This window comes from Dama dama, chromosome 17 (genome assembly GCF_033118175.1).
Source record: "Dama dama isolate Ldn47 chromosome 17, ASM3311817v1, whole genome shotgun sequence".
Taxonomy (NCBI): Eukaryota; Metazoa; Chordata; class Mammalia; order Artiodactyla; family Cervidae; genus Dama; species Dama dama.
In genome coordinates this window covers 13,492,053-13,504,421 of record NC_083697.1, presented here as the reverse complement: position 1 = coordinate 13,504,421, position 12,369 = coordinate 13,492,053, and the positions used below count along the sequence as shown (strand labels likewise).

The 12,369-nt window shown below is 40.4% G+C and overlaps 1 protein-coding gene across 5 annotated transcripts in view; it reads right to left on the bottom strand.

The window, feature by feature from the left end:
* The window catches only part of PDE5A (phosphodiesterase 5A), a 151,257-nt gene that overhangs the window by 125,957 nt on the left and 12,931 nt on the right, over window positions 1-12,369 (bottom strand). For all 5 annotated transcript variants that reach the window (XM_061164123.1, XM_061164127.1, XM_061164126.1 and 2 more), the window contains exon 2: window positions 2,300-2,888. In XM_061164123.1, coding sequence (XP_061020106.1) covers window positions 2,300-2,888 — 589 coding nt within the window. The remainder of the gene's footprint in view (window positions 1-2,299; window positions 2,889-12,369) is intronic.

Sequence of the window (12,369 nt, the reverse complement as noted above, 5' to 3'; positions counted from 1 at the left end):
CACTAGCCAACTGACTTTCACTGTTAAGACCAACGTAAACTACATCACAATCAATCCCACAACTTCTAATGAAATTCTGTGCAGGAAGAACTTCTGTAAGGCCACTATAAACGCAGATCAAGGGTGTCAAGGATGAAGTAGCAACACGAGAAATCCACCAGGCTAAGGGGCTTCACCCTGTGGGCCTATTTTAGACAAGAATTAAACCACTGCTCACTGCAGAACAAAAATTACACCATATTATTGGGTTGGTCAAAAAGTTCTTTCAGACTTTTTGTAACATCTTATGAAAAACTCAAACAAACTTTTTGGGTAACCCAAAAACTCTGAAGATGGTAAAGAAAATAAATAAAATTGATATAGGTGAAGAAATCCTCAGTGCTGGTGAAGTTTAGGACAATGCAGACAAATGAAGGCTTTCTCAGCAAAACTGAAGCATATTTATGGTCCTAATCTACCAGTGTCACCTAAGATGGGAAGGGGATTCCGCAAATTTGGCAGCAATCCTTCAGCTGTGCCCTTAATACCCCTCTTGGAGTCTGCTACAGTGTGATGTTATTTACAGAGCTCAACGAGGTCATGGAGATGGCTCCGTGAAGAACCAAAATTGAAAACACTGCTGGTATAGAGTGGATTCCAAGAGCTATCTCAGGATTTAACGTAGGTGAACTATCACTTATCTCCCCAGACCCCTACCCTCAGAATTCCTCACCAGTCACCACTATTTACTGACCCAGCTTCAGAACCTGAGGCATCTCCAACGTCTCTTCTCACTTCCATCTCCTGCAAGCTTCCAAGTCTGGCAGATTCAACTGCTTCTGCAATCCATTTCCTCCTTTTGATCTTGAAGGCCAGTGCCCTGCTTTAGGTCCTTACTTCCTCAGCCTATTAAAATAGCCTCTCCTACCAGTTTCCAGTATTTTTCCATCTAATTTACTTTATGACCACCATAATATTCATCCTTCTAAAGCACAGTCTGAATCACCCCAGTCCCGCTTTCAAACCATCTTCAATTATTCCTCATGGCTCTGAATCAAATACATACTCCACAGCTGGGCATTCAAGACCTCAGTGATCTCCAGTAGCTCCTCAAAATCTACACTATCACCAACATATATCCACATAAGCAACACATGGTCCAACTTCCCGTTTCTTCTTCAAACTTCTCTTTGCATCTGGCTCTCACCACTCACACAACTCAATCTACTCAAATCTTACCCATCCTCCAGGGTCTGTATCAATCATTGCTTCCTCAGAGAAACCTCTCTCCATCCCCCCAGTTACATGCGACCTTCTACTTCCCTGAACCTAACACATTTTTCCTGGCTCTATTATGACCTGCTTTCTACTCTACTTATTTATCTCCCCTACCACAATCTTCTCTTAATCAATACTTATTAGGACTTATCTCTCTGCCAGGCACTGTACTAGGCATCAGGAGTACAGGGCTGAGCAAAACGTCTATGACCCCTCAAACTGCACAGAGGAACCTCACCTTCTCTGTGTTACTATGGAACCTACACAGTGTACCACACGATAAGTAGCAAGAACAATTGTTCTATCAAGGTGCTAGAACATGATTCATAGAAATACTGCCACTCAATTAAGACGCTTTGTTTAAAATCTCTAACTCTATTAATAAAAGAATCATTTTCACAGGAAATTTGAAGAAACACATATTGTCATCTTTAAGTCTATAATAAAGACTTATTCCCTACTGAAACAAAAATGGAAGAAATATCAAATCCTTCCATCAAAATATTGTAGAGCAAAAATTTCTATTTTTTGAAGATACAGATAAATTTATTTAGTAAAACAACTGAAAGAGTGGAAAGAAAGATAGACTTTGGTATCAATGAGATGTCAAGTGAATGAGTATGATTAAGTGAATGAATGAATTTAAAAAGACTATTGGTTTGGTTTTCAGACAGTTTTTGGACCTATTATTTTAGAATCTCAGTAAAATCCTCAGAAGTCCACGTGGTGATAATGTGGAGAGGGATATGTATAGTAATCAGGAAAAAACGAGAGAACACAACTGTGAAATGAGCTACGTCAAATTATCACTTAGGAGAGTAACAAGACTAGATTTCCCTAAGGCCCCTGGGTTGCACTCAACCACCAGTGAAGGAACTGACTTTCAAAAGATGGGGAGGTTCTCAACCATACGTTCCCACTTTAAATAAGTTTGTAAAGGATGAAATCTCAGTTTCAAACATCGCTATGATTCCCAGCGGCTGCCCAATGCCCCATCCACACTCCGTGCCCCACGCTGCCTCTGTTTCACGAGCTTACTTACCTCATAGGCGTCCTTGATGTTCAAGGGCTCGCCAAGAGCAGCCACGTGTCCCACGATGCCTTTGTTCCACTCTAAGCGGATACAGTTATTTGAAGCTTCTTCCAGTGTTGAACCTTCTGCAACATCAAAGAGGCGGCTGATAAGAAACTTGTCGTTGGAGCTGTCCTCACAGACGAGGAATAAGGAGTAGCGGTCGGCGGAGATGAGTCCATGGATATGCAAGAAAATTTTGTGACATAAGGCTGTGACATCCAAGTGACTAGAAATATCTTTCACTAATTCCAAGAGTCTCGAGCACTGGTCCCCTTCATCATTATCAAACCGTGGGGAGGTTAGAGGCATCTGTTCCTTCTTGTCTGAGTCAGAGAGGAAGCTCACAGTCCCCTCAGAATCCTTGATAACAATGGGTCTAAGCGGCCGATCAAATTCGGAGGCAGAGATCTTCCTGGTTGGTGTTCCAGGGACACTGCTCTCTGCACGGGTACTTGGCTGCAAGGGGCAAGAGCAGGATTCCGCGTGGCCTTTGACTCCTTCCTTGCACACAGGGATGGTGTGTACTCTCTCAGCAAACCATGCATTGACCATTTCTCTGTAGAAAAGAACATGTAGAGACATTAAATATTTGAGGAAGACGGGAGTGGATAAATAAGATGTGGTGCATATATACAATGGAATACTACTCAGCCATAAAAAAGGACTGATGCACGGTAACTTGCAGAGACGTGGATAGACTTACTGTCTGTCATACATAATGAAGTAAGTCAGAAAGAGGCAAACAGATATCCTATATTAACACATATATATGGAATCAAGAAAAATGGTACTGATGAAACTATCTGCAGGGTAGGAACAGGGATGCAGATGTAGAAAGTGGACGGCGGTCATGCAGGGGGGTGAACAGGGAGACCAGGATCGCGGTATGTGCACTGCCACGCGTAGGACAGACAGTGGTGGGCACTTACTGTGGAACACGGGCGGTTCAGCTCAGGGCTCTGTGGTGACCTAGACGGGGGCGGGGTGGGATGGGGATGGGGATGGGGATAAGGGAGGGAGGTCCGAGAGAGAGGGGACATGTGTACACACATAGCTGACTCTCTTCACCATTGAGCAGAAATTAACAGAAATTAACACGACAGTATAAAGCTACTATACCTCAATAAAAACAAAACACTGTGTGTGTGCGGGGTGGGGGGGCGGCGGCGAGCATGCTCGGTCATGGCTGACTCTTTGCTATCCCACGGACTGAAGCCTGCCAGGCTCCTCTGTCCAGGGACCTTTCCAGGCAAAGGAGAGGGTTGCCATTTTCTACTCCAGAGGATCTTGCCAACCCAGGGATCGAACCAACATCTCTCTTGTCTCCTGCATTGGCAGGCAGGTTCTTCACCACTGTGCCTCCTGGGAAGCCTCCCTCCTTAAACACTGCTACCCCTGAAAACTTCTAAAATCCTCTCATGGTTAACTGGTGCGGTAGCCATTTGTCATAGAAAATGAAAACATGATGGTCTATTTAAGACAGTTTATTTTGAAAGACTGTAGAGGACAATTGTTTCAGTGAACATTTTAATAAAAGATTGACTCCTGTATACATATATTTTCAGATATCTGATTTATAATGCATCAAGTGTCAAGTCGGTTCCTCTCAAAATCAGTTTGAATTAAAGTAAAAGCCACTAAATTTGACAATAGTCTAAGGAAAACACAGGCATGGAAATCTGCTATTTAAAACACACAACTTATTCTGAAGTTAAATATTCAAAATTTTTTTTTAAAAATTATCTGAATTTGGCTAGGTAACATGCTTAATTTTAGACAGTTTTTATCTATACCACTATATATAGATTAGATTTAGGAAAGGAAATAGAAAACAGAAACAATTTGGTCTAGTATGTAGAAGAAAGATCGTAGACTTCCATTTCCAATAATCTAGAATAATCTTCTATTTACTCCTTGTATAAAGGAGGAAAACAAAAAATAGGCAGTAACTAGTATAAAAAATTTAATCCAAGAAAATTTAAATTATTTATGTTGTTCATGTGCCACTCCATGAAGAAACTTATCTGGGCTAAAGGTTTCATAGTCAGTATTAAAAAAAAAACAAAAACAAAAACAAATATACCAGATCATACACATCCAAAAGACTGTTGTTCAGTTCAAGCTTCTTGGGAAGCTGTAATCTGATGCCAATTGATGCCCCCATTACTTTAAACATTCTGGGAACTTTTGAAACTAACTTCTAAAAAAATTCAAAGTCATATAAGAATATTAGTTTACCTAAAAGCTAGATCTTGTTTTTCACTGAGCCTTGCTCTCAAAATAAGCAAAGAAAACCACAAAAAACCTAGAGTAACGGCTAACAATACATATTGTATGCAGACCTGATTTTTCCCGAAATACAGACCTGATTTTTCTCCAAACTCAAAAATTTACTTTCAAAAGACAATAACTTGCTAGCACCGAGGATACTTAAAAGAACTGGCCTATAAGAGCAATGCAATCTCCATGAGGCAACGGCTTACTGGTTATTTTCATGAAACAGCCAGGATGCAGACACTCTCCAAGCCTTCTGGCTGCAGCAGAAATTGATAACACCTCTTCAGAGGGCAAGCAGGCAGTATCTAACAAGTTTTAAAATGCATTTATCCTTTGTTCCAAAGATTTTACACACATGGCAAAAGAAGTATCAGTGTATTTACTTACTGTTTGTTATAGCAAAGCTAAGAGCAAACTAACCCCATAAATAGAAGCCTGGCAGAATCCATCATGGCACATTTATAAATGAACACTGTGCTAAGGTGCTTCATGTCCGACTCTTTGTGACCCCATGGACTATAGCCCACCAGGCTCCTCTGTCCTTGGGATTCTCCAGGCAAGAATACGGGAGTGGGCTGCCATGCCCTCCTCCAGGGGATCTTCCCGACCCAGGGATTGAACACGCATCTCTTACATCTCCTGCATTGGCAGGCAGGTTCTTCACCACTAGCGCCACCTGGGAAGCCCAAATGGATCACGAGGCAGATAGTACAAGGTACTGATATGAATAATCACTCCAATCTATTAAGTGAAAAAAGAAGATCCAGAAGGAGGAGAGAAGAGCTAATCATTTTCCTGCGTCTCCACTAAGTCTTTCACTTATAGAGTGTTCCCTGAATTATTTTATTTTGAACAATAATCTATTGTTTGGTAAATATATATTACCCTGAATTGACACCAATCTATAATGCAATGGGTAAAAAAAAATATAACATAGATATTATCAGGATTATCTCATAATTCCAAGTGTCAGATACATTTTAAAGCTCTCTTTAAAAAGTACTTACTATATTACTCCAGTGTATACATAGCACAGAGTTTTGTTTTGTTTTTTTAATGTAATTGCCTAATATTTTATAAATGCATGCCGTGGCTTGGCACAAAATTTCTAGTGATAAGAATATACTCTGGTAACAGTGTATCTCAAAAACTTGCATAGAAATGAGGGGGACATACTTTGGGAAATGTTTATGTAATGTCCAAAATCACAAAGATAGATTGTGCCAAAGACACTGATGTCAGATATGCATGTGAGAAATGTACAGGAAGCATTTGAATAAAATGTTTTGTAAAACATGAAACAGGAACCCAGCAATATGTTTCAGTTAATCTAGTTTATGTGATTAAAAAATATGTACATGTAACTTAAACACTTCTCAAATCAACATAAAAACAGGTATTTTAACTATGTCAGCTACAAACCTGAAACACAGCCTCAGCCTATTTATCTTCTCACTGAAAAATGGTGATCAACATTTCAATTTTTAATCAAACCACCTCCCTGACAACATCTACACAGACACCTTGAAGCGGTGAAATCACAATTCCTAACACCCCGCCCTTCTTCTTGCTCAAATCTCACTCCCTGTCCACTTTCTTCGTATCAGTTACTCAACTGCACATCTAGGAATTACTCTGAATGTTTCCTTCAACTCTCAGATCCAATCTAGCAACCAAGTCCCGTCTAGTTGACTTCCAAAACCCTATACTCCAATCTGCTCATTTCTATCTCCTGTACTACTGCCCTGGCTCAAGCTGCATCATCTCTCATCTTGGACTAAAGCCACAGCCCCTTAATCGGACTCTCTGAGATTATACTAGCCTCCTTCAACCCATTCTCCCCATGGCAGCTAGAGCAACCTTTGAAAAAGTAGGCCTTAACATCTTCACCATCTTACTGGGCTTCTCACTGAACTGAGAGTAAAACCTAAACTCTTCCGACCCCCGACCACAGTCCCTCCCTGACGCTTCCCAAGCACATCAAGCTTTGACTGCCCCCAGGCTGGAACGCTCTCCTCACCTGCATCTGGCAGGTCACGGCTCCCTCCTCACCTGCAGAGACAGATCTTCCCTGCTCACTCCACCTCTCAAGGGGCCCCAACACCTTATGTTCCCCCTCAACCCCGACACGATCTGAATTCTTGTTGTCGCTCTTCAGTCGCCCAGTCCTGTCCAGCTCTTTGCAACCTGACAGACTGCAGCATGCCAGGCTTCCCTGTCCCCTACCATCTCCCAGAGCTTGCCCAAGTTCATGTCCATTGCATCCGTGATGCCGTCCAGCCATCTCATCCTCTGATGCCCTTGTCTCCTTCTGCCATCGATCTTTCCCGGCAACAGGAACTTTTCCAATGAGTCGTCTGTTCACATCAGGTAGCCAAAATATTGGTAGCTTCAGCCTCAGCATCAGTCCTTCCAATGAATACTCAAGGCTGATCTCCCTTAAGACTGACTGGTTTGATCTCCTTGCAGTCCAAGGGACTTTCAGGAGTCTTCTCCAGCACCACAGTTCGAAGGCATCAGTTCTTTGGCGTTCTGCCTTTTTTACAGTCCAGCTCTCACAACTGTACACGACCAATGGGGAAGACCATAGCCTTGACTATACAGACCTTAGTTGGTAGGGTGATGTCTCTGCTTTTCAACACACTGTCTAGGTTTGTCACAGCTTTCCTGACAAGAAGCCATCGTCTTCTGATTTCATGGCTGCAGTCACCATCCACAGTGATGTTGGAGCCCACAAAGAGGAAATCTGTCACTACTTCCAACTTTCCCCCTTCTATTTGCCATAAAGTTAATGGGACCAGGTGCCATGATCTTAGTTTTGTTTTTTGTTTTTTTTTTAATATTTAGTCTTAAGCCTGCTCTTTCACTCTCCTCCTTCACCCTCATCAAGAGGCTCTTTAGTTCCTCTTCGCTTTCTGCCATTAGAGTGGTAATGAATTCTTACTATCATCTATTTTTCTTGCTTATTAACCTGTTGGTTTACTGTCTGTTTCCTCCAAGGAGATGTAAATTTCATACTCATCTGTCTTGTTAACAACTGCATTCCTGTACTTAGAAAATGCCTGTCACATATTAATACTATGACCTTGATAAATATCTGAGTGAAGTGAATGAATAAATAAATTAAGCCTCCTAAACTAACTGCATTAAAAAGGACAACAGTCTTTTGAAAATTTGAATGCTTAGAAAATCAACATTATGTTTTAGCTGCTAATGGTCACCACCCCTTGGATGTAAGCCTCATAACTGACCATGGCTACTCTCCCCTCATTTATCCCGTAGGACCTGTTATATATACATCTTAAACAGAGTGTTTAATTTGTCTCACAGGTGTTGTATTTCTAGATACTTTCTTGGAGAAATGAACTCAGTATTAAATAACACAGGAAAAGTAGATCTGGTATCTTCAGTCATTCAATCAACAATTTTTATTAACCACCAGTCATGGGGGGAAAGGTTTTCTCAAGACCACATTATTGATTATCTGAGTCCCTGTAGATATATATGCCTGTGGAGGAAAACATAAGTTATCATAACATCAAAACAATTACTTATAAACCAGCCATAAATAATATTAAATCATCTCTTACACCTCTCTCCTTTCAGGCATCCCTTGACGTTTTGCAGTGCATGACCTATGTGGCTATGTGAAGTGAGCCTTCTTTCCTAAGACTAGTATTGATCATCTCCTGTTCTTTAATACTTTAATCTCTGCAAATACAAATCACTTGCAGACTGAAATGTAAACTTATGTAAGATATAAAATTTCTAGAAGCAGAACAAAGTGATGTTGGAGACTATTCTAATATTACATAAAGCCACTGATAATTAAAGGTTAAACCCAATTAAAAACCAGATAACAAAATCAACAAAGATCATTAACATAACAAATATCTGAAAAGAAACTTCTATTCAAACAAGTGCATTCTAGATTAAGAAAGGCTGCTGGAAATACTGAAGATCTTCAAATGTTAATTTTAAAAAACTGTATTTGGGAAGAAAAACTCTATGATTTTGTTGCAAATGTCAAACAAGTAAAGTTATTTGCCAGAAACTATTTTACAAATTAGCTTGGAGTTTCCATTATAATTTAAATTTTATTGGATTTAAAATAAATTTACTTTCATAACCTGTGGTTCCATTTTTCAAAGTAAAGCTCCAATCGAAACCTTTTCACTGATACTTTTTCATTTTAACTGGATTCACTTTTAAGTGTCCTTTTCTCTAGACTGCATTGTGCTCATGAAGCTTCTTGTGCACGTCTGGCACTGTGCTGGCACCCAGGGATACGGGAGTGAGCAAGCCCAGACCGCTGCTCCCCAAACCGAAACTCACAATGTGTCCAGAAGTTCATTTATACACATACTGAATTTTGCTGTCATATGAAGTTATATGTCGTTGTTTAGCTGCTAAAGTCATCTCTGACTCTTTGAGACCCCATGGACGATAGCCACCAGGCTCTTCTGTCCATGGGATTTCCCAGGCAAGAGTACTGAAGTGGGTTTTGCATATAAATGAATAAAGATGGAAAGATGAATATGTCAAATATGAGGGTAAATATACCAGATGGGATTCAAGAAACCTGGTTGACAGCTCTGACTGGGGCAAATCTCTTCTATGGCCTGGACACGATCTCTACTTTCCCTTCTTTCTCTCCCTTGAGTCTATGAGATTTTGAAAAGTATGTCTATCAGAGATACTGGAAGAAAAAAGCACCATTTTATTTAAACCTGGCGAGGCAGGTATTAACAATCCTACTTTCTAAATTAAGAAGCTAAATTAAATGGCTAAATCAAACACACTCTATCTGGTAGCAAAACTAGGAATCAAATCTAGGTTTCTTATTCCAAGTCTTACTGCCTATAAGAATATAGAAGTTCCCACAACATCAATGTTTGTCATGAAGAAGACACCTCATAACATCCAGATGCAGTAGAAAGAGTCAAAAATCAAATTTAAGCATATAAGGTATAGAAACAACACAGTCGTTCACAACGGCACATCCTCTGACTTAATTCTTTCCATCCAGACCACAAAAGGATGGCATACTAAACCACTGAGGCAGAAACAGTGTCACGGGACCCAGAACAAAAACTCTGAAGGACAGTGTCCTTAAAAAAATCTGACTGAATCTCATGCCTGCTTCTCTGAAAACAGGTCACGGTTTATAAACCTAAAATGATGCACTGAAAAGAACGTATATTAAACGTGTTCAAGATAAGAGTAATTCTCAGGGTTGCACTGTTGTTGTTCACTCACTAAGTTCAGGACTGATTCTGTGCGACCCACACACTGCAGTACACCAGGCTCCTCTGTCCTCCACTGTCCCTGAGTTTGCCCAAACTCACACCCATCCAGTCAGTGATGCCATCTAATCATCTCCTCCTCTGCTGCCCCTTCTCTCCCGGCCCTCAATCTTTCCCAGCATCAGGGTCTTTTTCAGTGAGTCAGCTCTTCCCATCAAGTGGCCAAGGTACTGGAGCTTCAACTTCAGCAGCATCCCTTCCAGTGAATATCCAGGGTTGATTTCCTAACAGTTGATTAGTTTGATCTTCCTGCAGTCCAGGAGACTCTAAAGAGTCTTCTCCAGCACCACAATTCAAAAGCATCAGTTATTCAGTGCTCAAACTTCTTTATGGTCCAACTCTCACATCCGTCCATGACTACTGGAAAAACCATAGCTTTGACTATATGGACCTTTGTCTCTGCTTTTTAATATGCCGTCTAGGGTCAAAGGAGCAAGTGTCTTTTAATTTCATGACTGCAGTCACTACCCACTGTGATTTTGCTAGACTTAGCAAATAAAAATACTGGATACCAGTTAAAACTGAGTTTCAGATAAACAATGAATACAGTTTTAATATAAACAGTATCTAAAATTCAAATTATACTGAATTTATTTCAAATGACCATACTAGTCATTTGATATTCTGTTTTTCCCAACTGAAATTGTTGGCAGAGAGACATCAAAGAAAAGGTAGGTTCTGTGTAGCACATCAATGAGCTCTGTGCCATCAAATAACTAACTGTATCATTGAAAGGGCACAAAGGATCCTGTGTGTTATGGTAACTGAACTTTGAAAGCTCTTAGATTAATAATGTGTGGCATAAAATTCTTCCTTACATCAAGCCTTTTCATTTTACTGTCCAAACCATGCCATATATTTAGTAGAGAAAAAACAAACTGCAATCTGCTTATATAAAGGAGGCTGACACATTGCTAAAAATTCTTGGGAAGCACTGAGAGGCTATGGTTTTAGTCATAAATCCCAAATTCCAATCTATAGCATTTGTTACCAATGGGATTTGTAACCAATAGCAGACAATTTTCTTCTGAGTTTCAATTTCATCCCGTATCCAGCAGGGGAGACACTGACTGTTATAACTTCTTCCTAAAGTGCAAGGTGGCAACTATCTTCAGTTGAGTATAAAGTCAAGAATACTAAACTGGCCATCAGGAGATCATTCTACTGGACAATCACTACTTCTCTGGAGTTCATTTTCTCCTGAGTACAAGTTCTTCATTGTAAAAATGGGCAGCTCTCTGAACGGGTCAGGAAGATGCCCACAAGTGCTTACATTATCAGCAGACCAATAGGTGATGATTATTAGGTCAGTCAACTCTCGTCATCTCCTTTTGCCCCTTAGCTTCTTCTCTTTCTTATTCTTTCACTCATCTCATAGGGTTGATGTTCAAGTCAAATTAGAAAATGCACATGGAAGTATTTCAAACTCTCTTCCACATACTTAAGATGCTGCTATCTCCTAGACCCTTTCCAGTGGAGCTGCAGGGCTGGCCTAAGGGGCAATGGGTGTTTATTTCCTCATAATGTTCTCTGAGAGACTCAGAGAAAGCAAGGGGGGAAGAAAGGTCATGTTCCTGGTGGTACAGGCCCACAGGTTTAGCGGGTCTGATATGATTTGGAAACAGCCTGTCTACACGTACCCTGAGCACCTAGGTCTTTGTCCAAAGAAGATAGTGCAGATTGTTATTTATTATAGAATCCCACTAAGCTTCCCCCAAAAAGATGAGTTACATCATAACTCTACATAAATTACATCCTAGCTGTCTGAGCAAAAAGAACGAAATGGACGCAAATTCCACAAAGGTATTTTACCTCTCCTGGAGGTTCTAATAACTTAGAAACCCTACTTCCAAGTATAAGCAAGTCTTTGTTAACTGCCCTGCAAACAAAAACAGAGCAACCATCTTGAAGTCTTTGAGTTGATTTAACTTTTACAAGGCTGTTAATGAAAGACAACAGGCCCTGGCTGCTAGAAATAAAGCCACAGCCAAAGGAAATGCAATAAAAGTTAATGCCAAGAATTTATAATCAATGACAAGATCCTGATGTTTAACATCCCATCCAAATCATTCCTTCTCTTCTCACCGAAACCTATTTTATTATCCTCTAGTCAGTTATTTCCTCCCATATTTTATTACAGAAAAAATTTCTTACCTCATAAATGAATTATATGCCTCTTTTAAAATAGGTAAACAGTTCAGTTTTGTTCTTAAACTTTTACAATATGTCTTACAATAACTGGAGAAATCCTGCATGCGAGCTAACTCGCTTCAGTCCTGTCTGACTCTTTGTGACCCCATGGACTGTAGCCTGTCAGGCTCCTCTGTCCATGGAATTCTCCAGGCAAGAATACTGGAGTGGGTTACCATTTCCTTCTCCAGGGCATCTTCCTGACCCAGGGATCGAACCTGTGTCTCCTACATTGGCAGGCAGGTTCTTTACCACTAGCACCAC